This window comes from Xiphophorus hellerii, chromosome 16, assembly GCF_003331165.1.
Source record: "Xiphophorus hellerii strain 12219 chromosome 16, Xiphophorus_hellerii-4.1, whole genome shotgun sequence".
In the NCBI taxonomy this organism is placed as follows: domain Eukaryota; kingdom Metazoa; phylum Chordata; class Actinopteri; order Cyprinodontiformes; family Poeciliidae; genus Xiphophorus; species Xiphophorus hellerii.
Genome location: NC_045687.1, coordinates 10,327,362 through 10,341,884, shown reverse-complemented (window position 1 = coordinate 10,341,884; position 14,523 = coordinate 10,327,362). Strand labels below are relative to the sequence as shown.

Genomic DNA, 14,523 nt, shown 5'->3' with positions numbered 1-14,523 from the left:
CTCCTATATGATTTGCTCTACTCACTCGCAGTGTCGACCCCACCAGTGGGCACTTTCATCTTTATCGCCGTCATCCTTGCCTTCCTCTCCTCCTTCGTCCTCCGACTGCTCCCCCAGCAGGTCAAAGGTTGGGTTGTTGACTCCGTCCACCAGCTCCAGGACCGGCGCGATGCTGTGCCGTCTTTCGTCCCCTGACTCTCCCATGACAGGCAGAGCCAAGGTGTTTGCACCCCCGATCTCTACCCTGGAGCTGCTTCTGCTCCCTCTGCCGCTGCCGAGGCTTGTGCCTCCGGGGTCCTGGCCCTCTGGGCTGCTGTCACTGGAGTCCTGCAGGTCAATGGCAACGGTGCCTGAAAACATACCCATAAGGTAAATATCGACCATTTAAAACATGTAAAACGGTTCAGAAGTGTGGGGGCTGACAATTTGAGTGTGACAGTTTTATTTTTGTCCACTTGGTGGCAGGTTTGTGTAACGACAGAACCTGACCACAGGCAAGATCCTTTCTAATCAAATCCAGGTGCAATGAATTAGAGTAATATTAAAAGTCAATATGTTTCAGTAATACAATTAAAAACTGAAACTCATATAAGGATTGAAGGAACAGAGTGAGATAATTCAAGCAGTAATTGCTTTTAATTTTGACTAGAACATAACAAATAAGATCCAAGAAAAGAGGATTTATAACTAGAAACATTCTGCCAGGCCAATATTATGGCCTCCACAGCCACTCTGCAGTCAGTGACAGCCTCCACAAGGAGGGATACAGCAAATAGGGCTGCTGCTATAGGAGCTGGTTGTTCACAGAGGTATTCAAGTATATTAATCAAAAGTTGAGTGGAAGGAAAACATGTAGAAGATAAAACTGCACAAGACACACAGCATGGGCCACCAGAGTTGGATAGTAACTACTTACATTTACTCAATTACATTTACTTGAGTAACATTTTAGAAAAAAAATTACTTTTAAAGAATATTTTTACTACACAGTACTTTTTACTTTTGCCTTAGTAACTTTATTATGAAGAGTCTCTACTCTTGAGTAAAATTTCTGAATTCTCTACCCATTGAATGAAAAAACAAACATGTTTTAACCAAAGATTCAAACACATTCACACACCTGCAGCTTTTGTTAAAGTTTCTTAAGTTTTTTATTGAAAGAAACTGATTATGCAACTCTTGCCTGATTTTATTATTTTTGTTACTTATATAAATTATTGTCACCAAATTACCAACATTTCCTCTTACCTTTATATTTTGGTCCATCTGATTATGTAATTTTTAAAATTAAATGGTTGATATTTTGATCAGTTACTCAGTACTTGAGTCGACTTTTTACCAAATACATTTTTACTTTTACTTGAGTAAAAATATGTTGAAGTAGTTCTACTCTTACTTGGGTAAGGATTCAAACGTAGGACTCTCTAGATGCAAGGCAGCAGTGCTACTGATGGTGCCACAGTGCAAATCTGTAAAACATATAACCTAACCCTATAACTTTCGAATGCAGAAATAAATTTCCTTTGGAGATGCTCATAAAAATGCAGAACAGTTTTGAAAACAGTTTCGATGAAAGATTCTGAATGATGAAAACACTGAGATAGCTTTCATGCAGTCATTCTGTCTTACTGACCCATGCTGGCGATGATGCTGTGCACAGGCAGGCGGGTGAGTCCATGGTAGATACTTTGGTGGACTCCTCTTGAGTTTCCTCCCGTGCCTCCCCAGGACGGTTCCCTCTGACCCCTGACAAATGCCGAGTTTTCCTCTTTTGATATGTTGATGTAGAAGCATGTGTCAGAAGCCCCCATGATGTGGCACGGTCCAGGATTCAGCAGGATGTTTGTGGTGTCCAGTCTCCGCACTGCAATCAAACAGACCCCAAACCTGCAACCACGCAGGCCTGATCAGCTCTGAGCGATAGATTTCAATGAGTAGCGCGTAGTGGTGCTTTCACTCACTTTTTATGTGCATGAAAGGACGCAAAAGTGAAACTCTTTCCTTGGTATTCTCCAAAGAATTTACTTTCTTCCAGACGAATGTGATGCACCTCGTTGGCTGAGCAGCGTCTATACGTTCGGTGCCACTGGTCTGGTGAACCTGCGCCGCCATCCCTGAGACAGAACCGAAACACGTGGGAATTGTTGAGGTGTGACCTTTTACAATGTGTTATTTGAAGCACCCAGGGTCACATGAGAGGATATTCCATCAAGGTTATAGTGGCGACATCTTACATCTCTATCTAAGCTGCTAATCAATACTACAATCAGGGCGAGGAGGGAGACAAGGTCTCGCAGCTCCGGCTTAGTCATTCGTACTGTTAAAAGGACACCAGCTCTCTCAGAGGGGATACGGTTTTACACGCGGGGGCTAAAGAGGTGACAACAAGAAGCAACAGTGTGGAGGTAGTGTGACTGTGGACAGTCTACAGAAGAACAAAAGGCTCCATATAAATAGAGTGTTAAGAAATGTTCAATTTACAGGATCTGGCTGTGGGGCAGAAGAGAAGGATGGCAAGTTTAAGTCACCATCAGAGCCAAAACCCAGATGGCGTCAAGTCCAGATATAGATGAATTCTCATGAAAACACCTCGACACATTCTTTAAAGGGTAATTTAACATATAGGTTGGATTTAACAAACAGGTTTGCACTTCTGCTTTCCTGCTTTTGAATAAATAAACATTTACATAAGTTTAAAATAAATTGAATTTGAATTAAAAATGCCTTTATTTCAGGTACAGTTGCCTTACAAAACAATAATTGTGTATTGTTTGGTCAGATTTTTTTAGTATTATTTTTGATTGCATTATAATACCAATAATAAAACTTGAATTTCCATATTTCAGTGTACTATTGTTCCTGAAGTATTAACTTACAAGTTAACAAATGTAATAAAACTTCAGTTCTGCTTAAAATGTGTATGTAGCTTTAAGCCTTAATAGTTCTGTAGAATTAGCAGTCAGTATCTTACCTATAGCAGACAGCTGTCAGAACAATCTCAGTTTTCAGCATCAGAAAGAAATTCTCACAGTAAAGTCAACCTAACTGCTAGTCAGATCTGGGTTATTTACACAGAAGATTTATATTTTTAATAAAACAGCTCAATTTTAAGACAAACTTAAAAGTTTAGACCAATCCCATACTAGTTGCCAGTTCCCCTGTCTGGCCCAAAGACCAAACAGTGCACACTAACAAATGTTGATCTTATGGTGACAATGTTCTAGGGATTGCCAGAAATTTTAACCAGAACATTATAAGTTAAAATGAAAAACAACTCTCTGAAGAGTATATGAAGAGGTTTGGCATCTTTCACAAGCTTTTTAACAATTGAGATATTTTTTATTGAACAATAAAGCATGTTAAGTTTAACTGGCAGCAAGACATTTTGTAGAAACTCAGTAAGTCAGTGTAAAAAGCAACCAACCAGTGTTAACCCAAGAGCACAATTTGCTTTTAACAACATGCAACTCAGTGTCCATATTAGACCTCTGTTTAAAAGATGGTAGTCTAAATGATTCTACAACAAAACTTAAATTAGCAACTATGACACATGACCATAATAGTTCTTGTATAACGAAATGTATCGTAAACCTGTCTGATGACTCTTTGTGGTTTTTTAGTTCCTCCTGAGACTCTTAGAGTCAGACGCTCTTAGTGCTATGCGACATAAGAAAACTCTGACAGTTTTATGTTAACTTATTCTCTATAAAAAAAAATTTTAAACTTTAAATTAGCCACATTTTAGTTATTTTTACCCTCCAGATAAGTGAGGTGTAATTACAAATTATATTAAATTTGTTTAAATATTAAATATTTAAACATTCGCTTCCTGTGCTACATGACAGAAAATCCTTCGGATTCACATCATACATGAATGTGTCCCAGAGCAAATATAAGTATCTATTTATTTTGACGCATTGTACCTGTTAAGGACTTGAAAAGCTCCGGCACGTTGCTTGAAGGCCTCTTGGGGTGTAGTTCTGAGATACGGGCGGGGGGAAGAAAAGATGTAAAGACAAAAGCAGCTTTGTTTTGTTGGTTTATCCCTCTAGTGTTTAATTTATTGGTCTTGAAGGGAATATCAACATTTAGACAAAATTAAATGAATGAAAGGTGGTAAACTCACTGTCCTCTGGAGGAGTGAATCAATAGAGTAATAAGAGTGGAGGTACCAGGGCATACACAGTTTAAAGCCAGCATGGCGTACTTAAATTCCTCTTCGCACACCACATGATCTGCAGACAGAAAAACACATTAAGGACACATCAGCTAAGGTTTTTATAGGCTTCAGTAAAGAAGAATTGCTCTTCATGAGTGCCAAAGAGTTATAAAACTGTTCAACAAACAGTCTTCAGAAGTCACCAAATACAAATATCACTTAAAAAGATTATTACTCTACTTTTTATTGCAGACTGATTTCAGAGATAATTTAAAATCTGTTAAAGTTGACAAAAACAATCAGCTTTATTTTAAATGCTTAGTCCTCTACAGACCTCTTAGAAAAAAAACCCCATCCATCTCCTTCACCAAGACCTTATTTAAAGGTGAAAAATCTACCTTAAACAATTTTTGTACCATAGTAAATGGTACATGGAATTACTTTCTTGAAGTTTTTGTCTTTAAATTGAGAAAAAGTTTAAGGGCGGATTAAAGAAAAACACACAAAGTGGTGTTCTCTCTTACAAGCGGACACATTCTTTTGTCAATAGAAAACTGCTGGATTCAGCTTCTGGTTCACTGAAGTGCTGTGGCAACAACATGCTGCCACCACGTAAGCCACGAAACACTCGCATGCATCTCCTGCACTTGCCTTTGACCTGCTGTTTACGTACACAAAGCATGAAGAACCGAGCGCATCGAACTCACGGCTCAATCAAAAATCCACTCACAGCTTGTTCAACTAAGGGGAAGAATCTCAAGTCGTTGTTAAAGTTTGGAGAGAGATGGAAAGCTGGAGCAACAGGTCAGAGTATTCAGACACATTCATCAGCTAACACCTAATGGAGCCATGTGGGTCAACCACACAACCCGAGCAAACACAGACCACACTTTCCTTTCAGAGTCTCCTCTTTCAAAGGAAAATCTGATCGACCGGTTAATGTTTGTAGAGAGCCAACCAGTGAAAAGGAGCCAAAGGAGAATCCATTTCCTGTGCTGGATATTTATTTTTTGATTGCAGTGTCTTCAGTTCAGTGCACAGGCATATTAGGCTGCCTGTTAAGCAAGACAGTTGATCTGGGCAGTAAAAGCACAGAATGTGCGCCACATTAGGTTTTAATTGGTGACAGAGCATCAAAGCCCGAGATGGAGAATTGCACTCAATCGGCTACTAATCTAAGAAGCAGATGGTCATATAAGATAGAAATGCAGCTTGTGTTAAAATTAATGAGACGTGTGACTGAAGGTGGCTAGGTGATAAACATGTCAATTAAAAAAAAACAAGGGATTGTTATTCTTCTGATTAAGTAGCAATGTTTCTTTGGCTCAGATCAGCACATCATAATGCAGCGCACACACAAAATGTGCTGTAGTCTCTCGGTATCCAACCTGTCAGCTTATTTTGAAGTTAAAGAGACATGGGCATCTGCTGCTGCTGCAGAGGACAAGACAAAAATAAAGAAATGAAGTAGCTTCTATGGAGCAGTCCTTGTTATTATAGTTATGCACATACAGTATTTCCACTGAATAGCTCAAATTCCAAGAATGCAGAGAAAGAAGCCACTGTCTTTTGATTCTTCCTCTGGTGGTTTCCTTCCTTCTTTGTCTACGATCACGATCTGGTTATTCCTCTTTCTCTCATGGTTGTGCATCCTTCAGATTCCTGAACTAAGACCTCAGGACTAAATCAAAGACTTTGTCCTAATGCACACACATACACATAAACACACATTTCCTTTTTCCTTTCATTCTTGCTCTAAAGACCTTCGCTCTTTTCTTTGTGTTTTCTGCTTCAGCCCAGGATGAAACGTCTAGACCGAAGCCTGCATGAACGCATGACTCATTGCAAGTGCAAATATGGTTATTTGCATCATCTGAAACAGCGCAATTAGGACCTGACCACAGGTCCACCAGCTTAGCTAATTAAATCAGTAACTTTGTTACTGCGTGGATAAGTGGGCTGCTTTTTACAGTGTGTAGCTACTTAAGCAGAGCACGCTTGGGGGGCAAGAGAATATTTTTGCTCAATAGAAATTGGATGAATAATCAAGAGACGAGCCGGGTTAGGATATGTATTGTTCCTCGACGTTTCTGGGTCTGCTACTGCATCACGGCGACTGATCTTTTCTAATGAATGTTCAACTCCCATTAGGCTGAGTTTGCAGATCAAATTAAATTGTGTATCTCTTGCTCATTAATGCCTCCCACACCATCACTTCAGGAGTGTTTTCTAAGTGGTGTCAAAATTTGGCATCTGTACTCACACTAACGTCCGTGTAACTGTACACTCTGTGAGTCAAGCTATTGTGATTTCGGGATTTGGAGAACAAAATGAACTCAGCTTGTTCTAAACAAATTTCCTCATTGAAGCATGATAATGCAATGTAAATTAAGGAATTAAGAAATCACAAATTTGCTACATTTTGAATGTCTGCTTCATCAAAGAGGGGACATCTACAAGCTATTAGGCAAAGCACAATGAGCGAGTCATTTGTTTAGTAAATGAATAGAATAGGAACATATTTGTGCGTTCATGTGAGAATGGAAAACATCAAAGTTGTTTAAGCTGTTTACTGTTCAAAGAGTTTTCAGACTTCAAGCAGAAGATTCCTCCCGCAGAGCTCCGTGTTGATCACGTTTTGAAGAAAAGGTGTGATTAGGGATGAACATGAAACTCTCTTTGTGCACAACAATTCCTGCTACTAATAACAAAAGCCCCGGCCTGTCGGCGTAGTGTTTTAACAGCGCTGTGGGAGGATTTTCTTTGCTAAAGTAGAGGCAAAGAAGGGGGGGATTTTCTTTGCTAAAGTAGTAGAGTAAAACATTAATCATCGATGGAGACAGCTGAGATTGAATTGGGTTTCAGGTCGTCCAGGGCTGCAAGCAGAGAGACGTGCAAGAGGAAAGACAGGACGTGAGAGAGCGCAGGTCCTTGTCGTTCACTCACAGATGACGTTGTGCAGGATGGAGATGGAGACTCTCCAAAGAGCAACATTTGAAACTCGCAAAAGGCTGACAGGCAAGCTGTGCCAATTTGTCCCACACTTCCTCTGAGCTGGGAGGAGAGATAGGGCTGCATGGGCACTCTGAGGGAAAATACATGCTTTAGGATAAAAAGTCAAGTAGACGGTTCAGGTAGAACTGGGGACAAACTATTTCCTTTGTTAAAGTGGAAAAAAAAGCACAAAACGCACGAAATAAGCTTCCAAACAAGATTAGGAAGAAATATTATTTCAAACAATTTGTTGCTTCCCAACAATGCCAGCCTCTTTGTTTTCACACTTTCTGCCCACCTGCAAACTTGACATGGAACTTGTTCTCCGGCTTCAGAATCTGGACGTACAGGGGGCAGTTTGGAGCAAAGTCTTTGACTGCCCAGGCTCGGAGGATGGTTTGATGGTCCTGCCAAAAATAAAAAAACAGTGTATTGAGTTGTATTGATCACAGAAAGTGGGAGGGAAGAGAGAGAGAGACGGTAAGGTACAAAGACATCATAAGAGGCATCAGACTGTTATAGCATTCCTCTTGAATGCACCAGCCTGATGTTGTGGCGCAACGTAGTCCTGAAAGTTCAAGGCAATGAAATTTGGACTTCTTGTTGTCAGATTTGTGAAGATGATTAAGAATTACTTGTGAAATGAGGGTCATGAGATGGCTTTTAAAAATTGTGTGAAAGTAAGAATGACATAAAGCTTTACAATTACAACTAGCACTTATTTTGATCTGAAGAGGATGAAAGTCTTGCTCTAAATATCCATTGAATAAAATATGTGATGTCTTGAACTACACTTCACCAAAATACTTTGTTGGTTACACCTTTTGAAAATTATTGAACCTGTCAGGTGCTTCTTTCATATCTGCAGAAGTTTTCAAACTTCACCATCTATAGACTTGACTGAATATTTCAGCACTCCTTTAAGGAGAATTGGTAGAGTTCATTTAAATTGGTTGATTTTCTGATACAGCCTTAGCTTTTCAGGCCACTTAGCAGGTTTCTAGAGGATTGAGGTCTGGGCTTTGGGAAAGCCATTTGTCCCCATTTCAAAATCATCTGATCAGAATTTAGCTGAGGAGCACAAACAACCCAGAAACTACCAATAATCAACCAAAAATCATCCAGATTATTTTCCTCAAAAGATCTGGATGGACGGTAAGGCATTTTATTTCACAATGACTGTGAAATAAAATTAGAATTATGCTTTAAAGTCCTGCAGGAAGAGCAAAAACTTTAGCCATGATTAATGCCGAAGCGAGTCGGGATCAAACAGGGAAATGTTGAAGCACGTACAGCAGCAATGCGGTCCACTTCAAACCGGTTACTGAGGATAAAGCAGGCCTCAGCATCGTCCATCCTGCAGGTAGTTAGTAGAGCCAGCAGCCACAGGAGCGAGAGAGGCAGACGGAGTGGGAGGGAGAGAAAGAGGAAGAGAGAATCGGGGGGAGGCCGTGAGACACAGGAAGAAGTGTGTTGTCATGTTATTGTCAGAGAGGACAAAAGAGGAAAAAAGTGGGACGACAGAACAACAAATGTACCAATGTAACTTTATTGCACACACCATTTTAAGACGAGATAGTGGGAGGTGAGGGGAATAAACAAGGAGGCTTTTTCCGTGACACTAGCATAACTTGTTTTATTTGCAAGTCAGTAACTTGCAAAAAAGTATTCATATGCCTTGAACTTTTTCACATTTTGTCACAACCACAAACTTTGATGGCACGTTATAGAGATTTTTAGTGACAAATAAACACAAAGCATCGAATCATAAAGTAGAGAAGAAATAAGCAAGTAAAAACCTGAAAGATGTGACCTGCATCTATTTTCGGTCCCCTCCACTCTGATACTCCAAAATAAAATAGAATGCCACTGATTGCCATAAGAAGTTACCTAAATAGTGCATAGAGTCAAAGTGTGTGTAAATTACTCTCAGCATAAATAAAGCTGTTGTTTTTGCATTAAATATAATAAAAAGGTTCAAGTGGTATGAATACTTGGCATGACATTGTATCCAAACTCAGAGGGTGGAAATTACAGGTGTTACTTTTGGCCTCCAGACACTTCAAGAATTAATTCTGAGCTGCATATTAAATATTATTGACCACTGTGGAGCTTTTCATATCTCCCCAGTTTAATAAAACTGTTGTAATTAAGCTTTTAATAGAGACAGCCAGCCATGATTACTCACTTGGCCCTCATAAGGTCTTGATCTTTGAGGGCAGACCCCTGCAGGTAGATGACTCTCAGAGCCCAAAGAGGAACATGAAGGACCCTCCTAACCTGGACGTCCATCTCAGCAGGGCAAAGGATTACCACATAGTAGTCCTGCACACACACAGGAGGAAAAATACAGCCCAAAAGGCTTGGGCTTTAGATGTTTATGTTGACCACAAAGATGCTTACAGAGGCCACCGACAGTCAAAAAACGTAGTTATTTATTCACTTAATGCCAAATTTCACATATCAAATAAAAAAAAAAGCCTAAGTCATATTCAGCCTACATCTACATTCTGCTCTCAGTAACAAAAAGTAAAATGATCCCCAGAAAAACAAGTAAATATTCACACCTTCCAGCAAACAGACTCACAGCTGTACCAGCATGAATAAGTCAGAGTTGGATCCTTGCTATTGCAGGATTAATCCCCTGCTTTGCCCTCGGCTGCTTTTGCTCCTGGAAAGGTTTAATTATAGGCAACAAACACACTTCCACACATTCAACGGACCCCTGAAAACCTTCTTGTCCTACTTCAAAGCAGACCTGAAGCCGAGGGTGAGCAAAGAACTCGTTGAGGAAGTCCATGAGGAGGTCAATCTTGAGGCAGCTGACACACAGCACCACGTGTTTCTCCGTCTGCGCCCTGTAGCGGCTGTAGTTGCCTCCGGATTTCTGCCGCTCCATCCACAGAAAGGCCAGCTGCTCAAACTGCATCGAGGACGACATTTATCACATTCAACAGATGGAAAGCGGATTAGGTTAGCTGGAATAAAGCAAAGACCCAGGTGGTATATGAAAAGAAAAACGATGCCTAGTGTGTGGTGTTTCCATTTGATCAGGGAAAGTGTTTGGGGACAAATTAAGATAAGTGGAGATTTCAGGAGTGTGGGTGAGTGGAATGTGATAGTGCACATTAACAGGGAGAAACACGTAATGGAAATATTAGTGAGGCTCAGACGAAACGGCACAGATGTTATCTGGTGCAACAGGAGGAGCGACGGATGGTAGAAAGTATTAAATCTGAGAAAATGAAGTGCTGAAGGAATGACGAGAGTTTCCTACACACTTCAGTTTGTCGTCACACACACACACACACACCCACACCCACACACACACACACACCCGCGCACACCCTCACACACACGCACACACCCCTGCATGCACACACACACAAATCTACTCAATGTGAAGGTCACAGACTCAGAGTCGACACTGACAAGCAGAAGCCCTGGTGATTGCGCTGATGTATATCCTCTGTTGGAGCAACAATCATTGCAATGAATGACAAATAATAAAAATATAGGATCTTCCATCTTTGTAATTAACTGTTTCTTTTCTTGCAAGTTTTCATTGTGCCTCAGATAAAATAAAACATTGTTAGCCATATATGCAATGGCTCTATCAAATGTATACACCCCAGTTAAAACTCCACATTTTGGTGATAGGAAAATGAAAACCAACTTGGGGCAACACAAACAAACATATTTACCAGTAGGACAATTTGTTAAAAAACAGAAAAGAAAAGAAAAATGTTGTGGTGGGGTAAACAAGTGGTCGCAAAGGTTTCCACACCCTTAATTTGCAGCGTTTTATGATTTAAGTTCAGATTTAAGTCCAGCATTCAGCAGTGTTGAGTCCAGAACTCTGCAGTGTGTTTTATGTCAGAGAAAAGGCAGTTATCAATAATTTAAGAAAATGACAGTCCCTGCATCCCAAAAAATGGATAAAAAGTCAATAAAGTCAGAGTTCAGGAAGGCTGCCAAAAGGTCATCATCAACAATGAAAGAGCTGCAGAAATTTCTGCCACGTTCTGTTTGTTTATCCTTATCTGACTAGAGGGAGGATGAGTCACGGTCCGATGAAACTGACAATTCACAAAGGTATGCTATACAGACAAACAACATCAATTATAAAAACAACACCTTACCCACAAAAACAGAATGATTGCATCATCACGATTTGCTTTATTTTAGATAAACCACAGGGTTTTTGTTGAGATGAATAAATATGTTAACATTTTCAGTCACCAATCGGTTTTGATGAAAAACCTTCAGGTGTTCGCCAAAAAAAAAGCTGCAGATAATTCTCAACACAGCAGTGAGTCCAAGTATCCATCCAAAAACAACAGAATGGTGACTGCATAGGAGGAGAATGATTCAAGTTTTAGACACCAAAGCCGGAGTCTAAATCTGACAGTAACTCTGTGAGGTAACCTGAAGATGGCGGTGGGATGTGGTGAACTTTTGCAAAGCAGAGTGCTGACTTATTGTCAAGTCAAACTGCGAGATGCTGATAAACTCCAACCGAAGAAGACTGAATGCTGAAATTGAACCAACAGGTGCTTCAACAAAGTATTAGTTTGAGGGTTTGCACACTTATGCATTGTTGTATCTTTTTTTTATTTTATTTGATTTTCCAGACATATCTAATTGTTATGTTGTAGACTTTTACAGTATAATGTCATATTTTAGGTGGAATAAGTTTAAAAAGTTTAGAAAATTTATCAGTTTTATTTTTCAAATCACAAAAACCGGCTGTTTCATCAGGGGTGTGTACAGTGTACGTCATTAGGATAGTATTTTATTTTGCCCCATTTTAAAATTAATGATGTAACAAGGTTCACACAGAAAATATCAAGATTTGTTTCAAGTGAACTCAAGTGATGAAACTGAGTTGTAATAAAGAAAATTTTACCTTTCTTCTAATCTTTGCTCAGAATCACAGTCTTAAAAATCCCATCAAGAGGCACAACCTCTAAAACTCTGGCAATTTGTCAAGAAAACCCAGACAACAGAAGTAAAAAGAAAAATCAGTAAATCAGGTGAGACCTGTGGCTGTTTGTAGCCCAGACAATGGTCAGGGTCAGACAGAGGTACACACTCGGTCACAAACACCCCCAACCACACACACACAGGATGGGGGCCAGCAGGGGCCAGCTTCTAAATGTCACAGGGTATTTAAGGATGAAAGATGTGGAGGGGAAGTGGAGAGCATGAGATATCAAAGTTAAAGAAACGTTTTGCATAAATTTATTCATCCAAGTTTCAAAAAATGTTTTGAAGCTAAAGTTTTTTTTTGTTGTAATGAGGGCTTTGTGCAATCACCCTGACCCAGCTGGAATACAGAAAGCTTTTGATCATGTTAACGTGGGATTCAGTCCCAGTTAAAGATGTATGACAAGCAGTTGTTACATTTAATAAATCAACACAGTTACATTTAGCTGCATTTTAGATGATTTATTACTTAAAATGAAAAATTGACAGTTAGTCAAAGTCACATTATTACACAGTCATCTAAAGCCCTGGAAAGTACTGTGTTCATAAATGTACTGTAATTTAAAAGCATTTAAATATGACTCATAAATGGCAAATAATTCAGGCGTTTAAGTCAAACACTTGTAAAACTGTTGGAGTACATTCATCCAGCCAAATATATTACCTGTATGCAGAAAGTTATTGACACTTAACATGTAATATCCAACCTATTATTGCAAGCAACCTGCTGTGATTTACTTATTGAAAATATTGATACTGCCAACATGATTTCTGTTCAACATATTGAGCAGCTCTAGTCTCAATATTGTCACAATCCTTTGCATTTTAGTTAGCAAGTTTTGATTGTTAAAAATGTTTAGATTTCTTTTTTTGCTTTTTTTTTTGTATTACTACATCCTGGCTACTTGTTTCCACATTTATCACAGATATGTAAAAGTGAAAACCTCCTATAGTTCAAACTTGGACGTATAATTAACAGCCAATAAATAGACAATCGTAAACAGCGTGTCTGATAAACTTAGGTTTTTATCTATATTTATTCATATAATTGTTTTGCCTACTTTATGTAAGTTTTATTGAAGTAATTTCTTGAGTCTGGCTATAAACATGCCTGGATCCAACCTTCCAAAAAAAAAAATGGTTAGTCAATTTATTCAGGGTTTCACAAGCTGGTGGTATAAACAAATTTTCACATCGTGTCTGGATTTAGATTTACTTTTACTTTAATAAATTGAAAAAAAAAAAGTTTACTTTATATGTTTGCTTGATTTAACAAAAAATGAAACAGTGTAAGAAATTTGTGAGGGAAAATCAGTCTGTGAAGTCCTGAATCTTCAAATAAAATGAATAATAATAATAAAAAAGATGAACCATCATTCAGGTTGCATTAGTTGACGTGAATAGCCCTTTGAATGGTTTTACAGGAAAGACTGATTTTAATATTATAGTGTTGTATATCTGAAATTAAATCCTAACTCACACAACTTGTAAACAGAGTTATTTCAACAGGGGAAGTCGATTTAAGTATTCTCGTGGTAAAATTGCTCATTTCTGCTGAAAAGAAATGAATTTTGAGTTGAATGGCTATTGAAAATGTCAGGTGCTAAAATTGGTTTTAGGTTATTGCAAATTAAAGTAAGAAGGAAAAAACAAAACAAAACAGTCCAGTGCACCAGCGAAGCTCATCATTAGCCTATAACTTATTAGTCGTGTGTCTATAGAGGGTCTCGATCCAGAGAGAGCTGCTCTGACTCTGACTGAAGGTAAGACACATGAAAACATCTGCTCAGAGGGAATGAATCCCATTAACACCTTTGCATGTACTGGGAGAAATACAGGCACAGCTTCCACCTCCGGGTTTACACAGATCTGATGAACAACCGCTGGGAAACCATCAAACCGATGCATTTCGAGGTGTTTTATCGGCCCCTGTACGTGTGTAAACAGTTTTTCTGAGTCTCCTTCATAAATTTTCTTTTTATGGAGCAGCTCAGAGACAGGGATGGGATTTAGGAAATCGAGAGAGTGTGGTAGACTCTCTTGTTGCTCTCTGAATAAAAATAGTGTCGTAAATCTACGTAGGAAGCTGTGAGTCATCCAATTATTGTGTGAAGGGGGAATGCAAGATTATTACAGATAAGGGGAGGAACTTTAATGTTCTTGAGCATATTAAAAAAACTAATAATCTTTGGAGAGTGACAAAGTGACTGCTAAATTAATCTTTGTGATATTTTCCTCCATGAGCATTAAATATGCGTGTACTTGGTTTAGCCAGAAAAAAAATGGGAATTATATTTGAAATATAATTCTGTCTTATGCTTTCCTAGTTTAATAAAACAAATTAGAGTAAAATGAATTCTTGCCTCAGGGATTCCACAGCT

General features: G+C 38.9%; 1 protein-coding gene across 1 annotated transcript in view; it reads right to left on the bottom strand.

The window, feature by feature from the left end:
* Window positions 1-14,523, bottom strand: part of kcnt2b (potassium sodium-activated channel subfamily T member 2b) — a 47,724-nt gene that overhangs the window by 8,790 nt on the left and 24,411 nt on the right. Inside the window, exons 11-19 of the mRNA XM_032586724.1 lie at window positions 9,912-10,076; window positions 9,342-9,478; window positions 8,447-8,510; window positions 7,452-7,560; window positions 4,127-4,235; window positions 3,924-3,980; window positions 1,962-2,114; window positions 1,634-1,887; window positions 26-350 (exon numbers count right to left, since the gene is read on the bottom strand). Coding sequence (XP_032442615.1) covers window positions 26-350; window positions 1,634-1,887; window positions 1,962-2,114; window positions 3,924-3,980; window positions 4,127-4,235; window positions 7,452-7,560; window positions 8,447-8,510; window positions 9,342-9,478; window positions 9,912-10,076 — 1,373 coding nt within the window. The remainder of the gene's footprint in view (window positions 1-25; window positions 351-1,633; window positions 1,888-1,961; window positions 2,115-3,923; window positions 3,981-4,126; window positions 4,236-7,451; window positions 7,561-8,446; window positions 8,511-9,341; window positions 9,479-9,911; window positions 10,077-14,523) is intronic.